Source organism: Phyllostomus discolor, chromosome 13 (genome assembly GCF_004126475.2).
Source record: "Phyllostomus discolor isolate MPI-MPIP mPhyDis1 chromosome 13, mPhyDis1.pri.v3, whole genome shotgun sequence".
Classification (NCBI taxonomy): domain Eukaryota; kingdom Metazoa; phylum Chordata; class Mammalia; order Chiroptera; family Phyllostomidae; genus Phyllostomus; species Phyllostomus discolor.
In genome coordinates this window covers 62064825-62077168 of record NC_040915.2, presented here as the reverse complement: position 1 = coordinate 62077168, position 12344 = coordinate 62064825, and the positions used below count along the sequence as shown (strand labels likewise).

At 54.5% G+C, this 12344-nt stretch overlaps 1 protein-coding gene and 1 long non-coding RNA gene across 2 annotated transcripts in view; both read left to right on the top strand.

Moving 5' to 3' along the window:
- The window catches only part of DGCR2 (DiGeorge syndrome critical region gene 2), a 65063-nt gene that overhangs the window by 40611 nt on the left and 12108 nt on the right, over positions 1–12344 (top strand). The window contains 5 exon segments of the mRNA XM_028527576.2: positions 2296–2421; positions 4578–4788; positions 6457–6536; positions 8798–8974; positions 10518–10721. Of these exon segments, the coding sequence (XP_028383377.1) occupies positions 2296–2421; positions 4578–4788; positions 6457–6536; positions 8798–8974; positions 10518–10721 (798 nt within the window).
- Positions 11224–12269, top strand: LOC118498048. The gene is made up of 2 exons (XR_004900567.1): positions 11224–11858; positions 11891–12269. It is a non-coding gene; the product is annotated as an uncharacterized LOC118498048 (long non-coding RNA).

The window sequence follows — 12344 nt, the reverse complement described above, 5'->3', positions numbered from 1 at the left end:
TGTCGTGGGATGAAAAAGGTCGGGAGTCATTGTTCTGGGTCCCTGCGGGTCTCTGCAAGCACTGTGGCCTGTCCCAGACAGAGGCTGTTCTCGGTCTGGGAGAGAGGCCAAGATGCAAAGTGGAATCACAGGTCTTGCTCATTTGAGTAGACAGGAGGGAGATGTGAAATGTAGGCGTAGCTTCTGCTACACCCAAGCTTGCCCTCAAGCCTGTCCCAGACATGCCTACCTGTGCCCAAGCTGTGCCCTCTGCTGGGAAGCCCTTCTGTCCACCTCCCTCATCCAAGTCCACCCTCCCTCGAAGGCCAGTGTGGACCTCCCTGATCCTCCGCCTGCCTGGGGGAAGCGGCGAGAGGGCTTTGTGGTGCTGTCCCTGTGCCTGAGTTGTCCGTCTCTGCCTGGAGCAGTGTGCTCAGCAGGTGTGCATGGGGCACTCCAGTCCTAGAGAGAGGGTGTCACTGGCCCCTGGGGCTAGGCGATGGACCAGAGCAGCTGCAGCCTCAGGCACCTTCCGCAGGGGAAGCAGCAAATGAGGTGGTTGTGTTGGTGGTGAGGTGGCTCCAAAAGCCTTAAAGATGCTTCTCCTCTGGGGTCTTTGCTTTATGTTGAGCTTATCTCAGGCAGGGGTAGAACATTATATATGTTAGAATGATTCACAATCAAATAGCACCTGATTCCCATCACGTGGCCTGAGATGAAGCTGGAAGTACTCTCCTGAATACTTAGCGGGGTGAGAACCACATCCGGGAGGGCTCACAGCATAGCTGCCCAGGTCTCAGAAGGAAATATCGAGGCACAAACATTTCTGTACAAGTAATTCCTTCGAGGAGTAATGGAAGAATGCAAACAACCCAAACTTTTTTTTAACTATTGCCACATTTTTTTAAAGATTTTATTTATTTAATTTTAGATAGATGAGAAGGGAAGGAGAAGGAGAGAGATAAAAACATCACTGTGTGGTTGCTTCTCATGCGCCCCCTACTAGGGGCCTGGCCTGCAACCCAGGCATGTGCCCTGACTGGGAATAGAACTGGCAACCCTCTGATTCGCAGGCCCATGCTCAATTCACTGGGCTATGGCAGCCAGGGCTATTTATAGTCTTAAGCTTACAAAGCAAACCCTAAAATAGAATATTTGATGTGATCCCAATATTTTTGAAGATTTATGTAAGAAAAAAGAGACTGAAGGGCGGACCTGACATAGAAATGGTTAATATGTTTTTTCTTTTCAAACCTGCATATTTTATTTCACATTGAATAATTGTTATATTATGAGAAAAAATAGATTATTTATTAAATAAAAGCAGTTATTAGAGTCTGTGATACTAGCAGAACCAGATGGCTAGCGAAGCTTTAGTCAGTGGGGCTAATTGCCAGCCACAGAGTCAGGGAAGTGGGTTTATGGGACACCGCCCTACCCTGCAGCCCCTTGCCCTTAATCACCATGGTCCCCCATGCCACGCCACGTCCCTTGCCAAGCCAAATCACACCTTTGTATCCTTTGCCTCAGGCCAGCCGTGCACACGGAGGGCTCCAATGTCCGTGGTTCTGTCCATGTGTAGCCGCGCAGACCCAGTTTGTCACTGTCTGCACCAGGTAGCCTTCACTGTGCACCAAGGTGGCCTCATGCAGGCAGAGCGGGAAGGAGGGTGGCTCAGGAGGGACATTGCCTCTGGCTGTTCCCTACACAGGGGGTTGGAGAAGCCCAGAGAGAGGCTGGAAGAACGGCCCTACAAGTTACTCTTAAACCACAGTACATAAGACTGGAATTCTTTCTCGTCTTCAGCTTTCTGCTAACACTGCCAACCGTGCCTTAAGGCCTGCTGCACACAGGGCCTATGCCAGGCGCAGGGAGCCCTACAGCAGTGTACCGAGGCCCAGTGCCGAGAGGGTCACACACAACAGTTCTCCCTTCGTGCTCATGGGAGGCTCCCAGGCAGTCTGGGGCAGGAGGGCAGCCAAGGGTCTGGGAGAAACCTCCGTGCGGCCTAGAGCTCCTGAGGGAGGTTCAGCAGGAACGGCTGCCCCTGTGATGTGCCAGCAGCAGCCTGTTAGAGACTGCACTGGGGGGAAGACCTCATTTCACAGTACCAGTAAAAAAATGAAGACTGCCAAGGGGTAGTTTTAAGACGTGTGTGGCCAATTTGATGCAAACAGCAATGTTTCGTTGAGCTCTTAAGAAAACCTGAATAAGGGGCGTATGTGTCGCACCCACGTCTGGTCCTCTAGACCTTGAGTAGTCTGACTGTGCTGCTGCAGGAGCAGTGCTCACAGCCACTTCTCTTTTTGCTTCCAGAAGTGACCGGGGATTCACGTCCTTACCATGGAAAGGAGGCTGTGGATTCGAGGCAGGGGCGGGCCCGAAGTGGCGACCCCACGCATTTCCACGCAGTGAATGTGGCGCAGCCTGTTCGCTTCAGCAGTAAGTTGCAGACCTGCCCTGTCGGTGACTAAAGCCCCACAACCCCATGCAGCCCCTGGCTCTCCCAGTGCCCCTTGGCTGTGCAAAGGTCGTGTGTGGGGTGAGGTCTTTAAAACAGCCCTTCAAGGAGTTCGGGCATCCTTCTCCTTTGCTAAGAGGCTGTTCCATGAGCCACCCAAGGCTATCCAGGCCAAGAATGGGGAGGCCTTGATGCCAGCCTTGGCTCCCGCGCCAGGCTGCTTATTTTCACAAGACAGCTGCCTTTCAGAGCAGGGCTGCAGAGCCCTTCCGTAGATGGAAACAGGCTCCAAGAAACTAGGTACAGCTGGTACCGTGGGAAGGCTCTAGCAGTGTTTATAAACATTTTTTTTTTAAGTGACTGTTCACAGATTCCCTATGACATTAAGATTTTAAAGGAACAGAACAAGATTGAGGAAAGTTGGAAAGCAGAAAAACCACAGCCAACAGACATGCGTAGGCATAATGGCATGCGTAGGCATGATGCCATGGGTGATAGGTATGAGGAGCAGCAACTCACCAGGACAGGAGGAACTGACGTGACATGTGACGCTGCGCCTGGGTGCTGGGTGGTCCTGTCGCTCCTGACCACACAGACGCTCAGTGCTGGGGAAGTTTGACACGTGTAGCTGAGAACTCCGGGGTTCTCGTAGGGGTGAGATACAGGCTTGGCAAGGGAGGAGATGGCCCCTGACAGGCCACACAGCCAGCGGGGCAGCCCGTGGAAGCATGACCCTCAGCCCCGTGCACTTTCTGTCATCACTTACTGCTTTCTTCTGAATAGGTAATGCTCACCTGGGGAATAATTCCACAGAGTTCAACAGGCAAATAAAGATGTTCCCTCTCTCAGTTGCCCCCACTCATTGGTTTCTGTGCCTAGGGGACTTCCTCTGGACTCATCCCACAATGTGGGTGAGGAGGCAAAACAGAACCCCAAGCTGACACTCACCAGCTGAGGTGCTTGGCCTCTGCACACCTCGGTGTCCCCACCTGTAACCCGGAGACAGGATGGCGCCCACGTGTGGGGGCTGTGGCAGGTTACACACATCGTGGTGGTAGGGGCTTAGCAAGCATGCAGTAAGAGACCTGGTGATCCCCCTGTACTCACATGGCCACACACCTCCCCTTCCCCTGCTCCACGGTCCTGAGGGCTGGCTCCCGTCTCCGGCCAAGGCCTCCCAGTGTGCTCCGCCGCACGTGAGCAGGCCCTCCCGCTGTCTGCACTGCAGCCGTGCTGGGGTGTGCCTTGTGGGCTCGGGGGGCCAGGGGTACCTGGGTACCTTTCCTTTCCTGTCGTCTCAGTTCCATTGTTCGTAAGTCACACACACATGCTCTAAGTAATAGAAACATGAGCTTTAAGAAGTTTTACTAGTTCCACATAATGTAGCTACATCAAAAAAATTGTATTTTATTAACTGGCTTTGTTTAAAAAAAAATGGTTACTCTTTGTCTGTACTCAGAGTTAGGAGGTAGGTACCCCACCACTCGAAGGTTACAGATCCTGGAGGACAGGTTGTCGCCCTTATCCACGGCCAGCCGTGTGGCGTGGAGCCTTGCTGACCCCGGGGATGGGTCCGCCTGACAGCTGGGCTTACCCACTGTGGACCCGCCGGGACCTTGTTTTCTCATCTGTGGGAGGCAGGAGTTGGTCTGCAATCACAGTGGCCCCTCCAACTCTGATCTCCTGAGCTCCCGTGTTAGCAGAGTACAGGCTGGCACCCGTGTGAAGGGAAAAGGTGGGCGGAGGAGCGGACTCAGAGAGCCAGCGTTGGGGCAGTGAGGGCGGTGTGGGCAGGGAGCTGGTGCAGGCTGTCCTGCCACCTGGTCAGCCAGATTTCATCAGAGGATGAAATCTGCTTTACCAAAGGGATTCGGCAGCCAGTCTTTACTGCCAAGCAAATTAAAGACCTCATGGAAATGGGAGGATCCACTGGATGTACTTGGGCCTTTGCTTACATCTGTATCTTAGAGAAACAAGAATTCCACCTAGTGTGTGGTCTTAGAGGCAGAGCTTTTCCTCTTGAGCCTCAGTTTCCCCATGTCTCTAGAGGGATTTCTGAGCAGCATGTATAATTGTGTTTTGGAGTGAGGATCCTAATTTTGGGGGTCAACTCCCCTCTGTCCTTCATGTTTCCTAGGGAAGTGCCCGACAGGGTGGCACCACTATGAAGGCACGGCCAGCTGTTACAGGGTCTACCTGAGTGGGGAGAACTACTGGGACGCTGTGCAGACCTGCCAGCGTGTCAATGGCTCCCTCGCCACCTTCTCCACCGACCAGGAGCTGCGCTTCGTCCTGGCTCAGGAATGGGACCAGCCAGAGCGGAGTTTTGCCTGGCAGGACCAGCACAAGTAAGTCCTGGGTTTCCATGACTTACTTGCCAGCCCCCTGGGTGGGGACTGAGGGGCTTGAGGGTCAGACCATTGCCCACCAGGCACATGGCCTCTTGGTCTCTGTGGCAGCATCCGGCAAATGGGGGAAGAGCAGCTCCACCCCCTGGAAACAGAGAGCCCCAGGGGTGTGGAGTGGGCGTTGAGGTGGGGTGGGAGGTCTTGGGAGGGAAGAGATGGGCTGCCACCTTGTGTCACTTTGGGCCAGTCCCTTTTGTTGGTCCTCCTCTGTAGGTTCAGCTGCTGCTGCTCACCTGCAAGGGGACCCGGCCCACGTCAAGAGGGGCTATTCAGTGCGGGCCCAGCACAGGGCGTGCACAGGTGGGCAGTAGTCCCTGCTGAGAAGGAGGGCTCTGCCAGGCCCTCTGCTCAGTGCTTTCCATGGGCTCACTCGTTCAGTCCTCCTGGAAATCACGGAGGCCAGTGGGCGAGAAGGCAGAGGCTGGTGTGCCAGCACGTGACTGTGGGCGCACACTCGCTGGGCTCCCGCCCAGTCTGGCTCCAGAGCCAGGCCCTTGACCCCCAGGCTTTGCAGCACTGAGGAACAGTGTGGGAACTGGCCAGCTGCCTGCATCTCCCAGCCCTTGGGTCATGGGGGCAGGCCTGTGCAAGGCCTGTGGTGTCCGGCCTGCTGCTGCCCAGTGCACACCGCTGGGGGCAGGTGTGAGTCACAGGGGTCCCAGACCCTGCAACCCCAGCGATGGCCCAGGCTGCCCTGCCACCTCAGGAACGAGGTGACCGAGTCAGGTGAACATAGCCTTCTTTTTAAGACCAGAGTTGGGCTTGGGCTCTACCGTCATAGCCACGACGACATTGGCAAACTATGAGACCATGCTGTTTTTTCTTCTGCAGCCACAAAGTGAGAAAAATAACTCCTAGCTCATAGGGTGGTTGTAAGTTTATGACAAACCGGGAGGGCTCGGCCCCATGAGTAGGGAAGTCCTCCGTCTCCTCAAGGTGGGCATGGGTGTGGCAGTAGGCTGAAGGGGCAGAGTGGTACCCTGCCAGGGCCCCCCCAATGGCAATGGACCTGCCAAAGGCTGAGGTGAGGGTCACACACCCACAGGTGGCTGTGGCAGTCAACCAGGTCCGTGTGCATGGGGCCCTCAGTGCTCCAAGGTGTGCTCAGCAGCAGCCCAGGGCCTGGGCGAGCCGGGTCCGAGCAGGTGACCCAGCAGGAGGCCATGAGCCAGCTTTCACCCCACTGCAGTGTGTACTTACAGGGCTTTCGTTTTTGTCGAGATTAATTCACGTACCGTGAAATTCACTCTGTTCAAGGGTGCCATTCTCCCTTCAGTGGGTTCACAGAGCTGTGCTCCCGGGACTCTGTGTCCGCCCCGATTAAGGTCGGCCCTGCCTAAAACGTGAAAGCTTTATCGGATCAGTGTGAATGAGGACGGTCTTGGTGGGAGTCACTCAAGATAAAATTTTTTCTAACCTGTGAGTTCATTCTTTAGCATTTTAATGTATTTTATTAAAATGAAGTATCAAAAACTTTTAAACATTGTTAGCACTGTAGAAGTTCAGTACTGTCGTGATCAGTGTAGCTATTGACGTACACTCGTGCCCTGTCAGTGGCCGCTGCGCTGCTGCCGTGCTGAGGTGCGCCGCCTTTCTGCCCTCTTGCAGGTTGTGGGTTGGCTACCAGTATGTCATCACCGGCCAGAACCACTCCTTAGAGGGTCACTGGGAAGTGGCAGCCTTCAAAGGTAAGGCTTTGTGATTTTTCAGAGCATTGTTGAGTTTGAAATCAGGGTCTACCATCCCAAATGGGGTGTGCTACTAGGGTCCCCTCTCCTCCCTCCACCCCTCTCATCGGTGGTGGCCGGCCTGTAGGGGTACCTGGTTCAGGGGGCACAGAGAGGAATGGGCCGCACGTCACGGAGAGGGCTGTGATGATGGGCAGGCACCCCAGGGTCAGGCCCCTCTTCACGCTGAGTTCTCTCTGGACCCCTTGGTTGGCCAGATTTCTAGACCAACCAGCCTCCTTTATAGTTGAGGACTTAAATTAGGGCATAAAGAGGAGTGTACAGAGTACGCAGCTGGAATGTGCCAGGGAGGGAAGAACAAGCTTTCTAAGGCCAGTGAAGTTCAGAAATCCAAAACTCAGAAGGAAAGCTGTCAGGTAGCTAACATTAAAACAGTGGAATCTGTAGGGGCCCTCCCTGTCTCCTCTCATACCTCCCACCCTCTCAGACGCATCCAGAATCTCCTCTCTTGTTGCCAGATTGCAGCCACCAGACCTAGTGTCACTCACCTACATTACTGCAGCCCCTGCCACCAGCCTGGCCTCCTTGCTGCCACCCCCCCCCCCACCCTCCCCCATCTCCTCACATGGCTGCCTGAGGGTCCTCTACTCCTCTGTCTCCGGCTGTTCATGACTCTCCTCCCACAAAGGCACTGTCCTCACGGAGGCCCTCAGTCCTTTCCCTCTGCTCTCCCCTTCCATCACTCGCCTGGCTCTCCTCTTCAGCCGCAGGGATGCCTGATCTTCCCACAGGTCACACTGTTCCCACTGCAGCCCTCCCTGGGCCACTGCTGCCCACAGTGCAGGAGGAAGCAGCATAGCCAGGCCTGCCCTGCCTGGCACCTGGGGCCCGTCTGGGGATTGGGTGGAGCCTGCTGTGCCAGGTGGCCCAGACAGGGATTTCTGGCGAACCCCTGCTTCCCTTAGCAAGTGTGCAGCTGTGATGGGCAGGGGTGGGCACCAGGCTTTTCTGAGCAGAAGGGGTGTTGCAGTGCTGCCGGCAGTGACCCGCTGCTCCATGGTACCCACCTCCCTGGAGGGCGGCAAGTGCTAGGGAAGCCTGGCCGGGATTTTTCCTGGCTCCCCCAGGGCTGTCTCTTCCCTTGCCACATTGCTGTCATAAATCTGAGCTATGCCGTGGCTAGGGCTGAATGCAGGGCCCCTTGATCCCTAGCAAAGCAGCGAGCCTGTGGATAGTGTGAGAACCCCAATCCAAGCAGTGTCAGGAATGTCAGTGTGCCCCTCTGCCTGCGTTCTCTGCTCTGAGGCTTGCCTTCACCTCCGTGCTCCAGCTTGCTTTTTGCTGAAGCAGCCCTGACTTTCCGATGTGTGTGCTTCACTTACTCTGCTGTTCGGCATCTGTCTCCACCATTTATACTCCTCACTCAAATATCAGCTCCACAAGGCAAGCTGTTGCTGCCCAGTGCACCCCAAGCGCCTGTTACAGGTCTGGAGCTTGCCTGCCAGTATTTGTTCGGTCCGGAGGGAGAATGACCAGGAGGCTGTGTTAGATTCTTGGGACTTAGAAAAGAGGCTCAGAGGTTCATACCCTCCACCCCAACACCCCTGCACCCCCACCCTGGCTGCAAGGTGGTTTTTGATGACCTGATTCCCAGTTTGCAAGGCAGCGGCTAAGTGGGTGACAGAGAGGCTCCCTGGGGCTGGGAGTGGATCCCAGGGAGCGAGCGCTTCCCAGAAGTTCACCTGGCCAGCTGGTGGCTCTTGGTGGGTGTCAGAGCCACGGTTCTGCCTAAATGAATGCATTTGTGGCAGACACAGTGAGCTTCTTGAGTCCTTTGTAACGGTTGATACTCTGTGGTGAGGGAGAATGTTTCCCCCCCCTTCCCCTACTTATTTATGTTCATTTTATCCGTATGGACTCATACACTCCCATTACTGTGTTACAACCCATTACTTCACCCTTCGTGTGGTTGCTGTACCTTTAAACATCCCCGGCCAAGCGCAGTCCTCCTCTGGCTCTCAGTGTATGGTTTGCCTGTGTGCTCGCCTCCCTGACTCCACAGGGGCGTGGCCTCTGTTGGCCCGGTGCCCACAACCGTGCTCAGCGAAACTGAAGGAGACTAGAAGTGAACTTTGTTTGGTGGTCTTTGAGCTCTCTGATTGATGGTCCCATTTAGGGGGACCTTGGTCCCCTCGAAGACTGCCTGTGGTTGGGATGTTGACATTATGTTGAAATGGCCCTCCCTTTTGTCTCCGCCACAGGTTCCTCAAAGGTGTTCCTGCCCCCAGACCCCAAGCTCACCTTGGCCATGTCTGAAAGCGACAGCGTGCTCTGTGCCCAGCTCCACTGCTTCCACTTCCCCACCCTCCGCCACCACGACTTGCACAGCTGGCATGCAGAGAACTGCTACGAGAAGTCTTCATTTCTTTGTAAAAGAAGTAAGCCACCTTGACCATGACTCCCTTAGTGAGCTGTAAGGAATGGTGCTTCCTGTGAGAACGTGGTCTTCTGATTTCTGATCTTTGGTGTCGACCTTGAGTGGACCTGCCCGTTTTATAGCAGGCAGCCGCCGCGCTGTGCCTGGCTCACAACTTCCTCTGGGGGCGATAAGGTGCCTTGAGGGTGAGGGCTGGGGCCTGGGCTGGGACCCAAGGCTGGTATGAGCCTTTCTGGCCTGCTCCTTAGTTCTGTGACCTGAACAACGGTTATGCCTCCTCACTCTTTCTTCTCTGGTCTAGCAGAGAACAATGTTACGTGAGTTTCCTGTCCTGGAGTTTCCTGGCTGCATGAATTGTGTAGGTTTGACTCCAGTCTTCAGTGAGGCATGGACCAACAGTTGTGGGGTTTCTGAAGAGTATTTGCAGGCGTCCCTGCCCTATTTAGAGACTAGAGCCGACCTCCTTTTCATGTCCCTTTGTGTTTTACTGAACATGCATCCCTTTGGAAACCACCTCTGCCTCATCTTAGCTCCTTTTCCAGGCATCTGCCACATCTGCCAGCTCGAGGCTCCAAGTTCTCAGCTCCCTCCCACCTCTGGCACAGTCATTCCTCATTCCTCTAACTCCAGTCCAGGTCAGCTCTGCACAGTATACTGATTGTGTCTCAGTGGTGGACTGAGTGGACCATCCTCCCAAGTAGTACCAGCATGAGTACTGCTTGGGCGACTCATTCAAGAATATTCTGATTTTGTCCTGACTAGTGTGGCTCAGTTGGTTGGGCATCATCCTGCAAAAACGAAAGGTCACTGTTTTGACTCCTGGTCAGGACACATTCTGGGCTGCAGGTTTGGTCCCTGGTCAGGATGTGTATGAGAGGCAACCGATGGATGTTCCTCTCTCTCTCCCCCTCCCTTCTCCCTTCTCTATAAATAAATAAATTAAAAAAAATTTGAAGACACATTTTGATTTTTAAACAGTTAATACATGCAAGCAGCTACATCTTAGAACTGAGGAACTCACAAAAGTAAACTGCTTAACCCTGACTGGTGCAGATCAGTGGGTTGGGCCCTGTCCTGCAAACTGAGGTCACTGGTTTGATTCCCAGTCAGGGCACATGCCTGGGTTGTGGGCCAGGTCCCTGATTGGGGGTGTGCGAGAGGCAACTGATTGGATGTTTCCCTTCTTTCTCCCTTTCCTCTCTCTAAAAATAAATTAAAATATTTTTTTTGTTTTTTTAAGTAAACTGCCCAGGCACCTTAAAAGCAGACCCTTCCATGTGCTTTCCCCTGGCATCTGGTGTTCTGCTCCGTCCTGGCCTGGCTGTCCTGGCTGTCCAGGCTCATGGCCAGGGGTGCCCTGGCAGGTGTGCTTCGGCCTAGCAGAGTGCTGCAGTGACCTCCCTGGAACAGCCACTAATGGGAGGGCTTTCTGGCTGACCGTGCCAGCTCCTCTGTTGTCCCGTTTGTGGGGTGAGTCAGAGCTGGTCCTGCTGGTGACACGTGTTTGTGTGTGTTTGTGTGTGTGTGCGCGTGTGCCACTGCAGGTCAAACGTGTGTCGACATCAAGGACAACGTGGTGGATGAAGGGCTCTACTTCACCCCCAAGGGCGACGACCCATGTCTGAGCTGCACCTGCCATCGCGGGGAGCCGGAGATGTGCGTGGCTGCCCTCTGCGAACGGCCGCAGGGCTGCCAGCAGTACCGCAAGGACCCCAAGGAGTGCTGCAAGTTCATGTGCCTGGACCCAGGTGAGACGGATGGTGGGTCACAAGTCAGCCTCCCCATGCAGGGCCAGAGGCTGCATGACCTGTCGCTTCCTCGGTGGCGGGGACTTGTGAGAGCTCACGGCACACAGTATAGCCAGAGTAGCGGCATTTGCACATGAAGCTGTCTCACCGGCTGTGATGGGCAAATACTGCAGTGAGCACATGTTTCTCTCTCACAACCTGCCCTCCGCTAACTGCTGCCTTGCAGGTGGGCTCTCTAGCCACAGGTGTCATTCATTCACTGATGAACTTGAGTGTGGCTGTGTGTTCCCGAGTCAACTGTACTGATGTCTTCAGGCCTGTCTTTCTTTTCTCACTTTAAGACTAAGAGCAAGACTTCCAACCTGTGTCCCCATTTGAGTCCTTTCTGTTCTCAGTATGGTGATTTGGTAGATAATGACAGTTTTCATTGCTTATAGTCACCGTCAGTTTTTACTGTTAGAATCTGTGAGAAAAATAATAAATCATTACTCTCATTTTCTTGATAAAAACCCCCACTAGGTGGCGCTTTGCGGGTGGGCACTATGCAGCCATGTAGTCTCTGAGTGATATTCCTTACACTTCCAAAAACAGCAGTGAGTGGGGCTTGTGCTCTGCGGGGGCATTAGGACGCATCAGACTTCATGCAGGGTGCTGGGTGGTTCTCCACACCAGCGCAGTTGGCGTCTCTGTATGAATTCATGATCCCAGGAGAAATGTAAAAAGCATGAATTTGGTTTTTCTTGGCTGCCACAGTACAAGAGTGGGCAGAGACTGGAAGGCCCTGGACTCACAGACTCGACAGAAAAGCAGCGTGGGTGGGGTCCCTGTGGAAGAGGGGCTGGGTCAGTAAGACACGGAGCTGGCACAGGAGGGCCACAACCAGAACTCTTCCCGAGTGGAGAGTCGTCTGTGCCCTCGCACACGAGGAAGGCCGCTGGCAAAAGGGCAGGGCAGCATCAGGCTGCCTCGGGCTCAGCAGAAGGGGGTGCCCCCATCAAAGGCACACAGCTGGCTGCGGAGAGGGCAGGGGCCGTGTAGGACCGGGCATATATTGTATAAGCACATGTGGCCTGGGGAGCTCTTCCATCTCTGAGGACCCCTGAGCAGGGCCCTCAGGGCATCTGGCCAGGCCCAGAGGTGCTGCAGGCCACTCCCCTGTGTAGCCAGAGCAGCTCAGCCAGGGCCCGACCCTGCCCCTTGCTTCGGCCTTATTTCTGCAGGCTCCTGACAGCCTCCCCAGTCGAGTGCCTCCGCCTGGGAAGTGCCTGCACTGCCCCAAGGGTAGGGGTGCTGCCACCACACCCAACACTGGGGACACTGGGACAGTGTCCATTTTAACAAAGTAGGAGTGTCTGCTCTCACTTCTCTGTCCAGAGTTGTACAGGATATCAGGGGCAGTACCAGAAAACAGAAACGAGTCCAGATCAGGAAGGAAGAGAGGAAGTGACCTCTCTTTGTAGACAACATGATTGCCTGCATGGACAGTCCCAGAGGATCTGCAGGGAACCAGTAGCTGTATTTAGCAGGGTGTCCAGGTATAAGGCCAATGTACAAAAACCCGTTGTGTTCACATATGCAGGATGGGGCAAAAGCAGGTTTACAGTTGTGGGTGTGTAAAACACA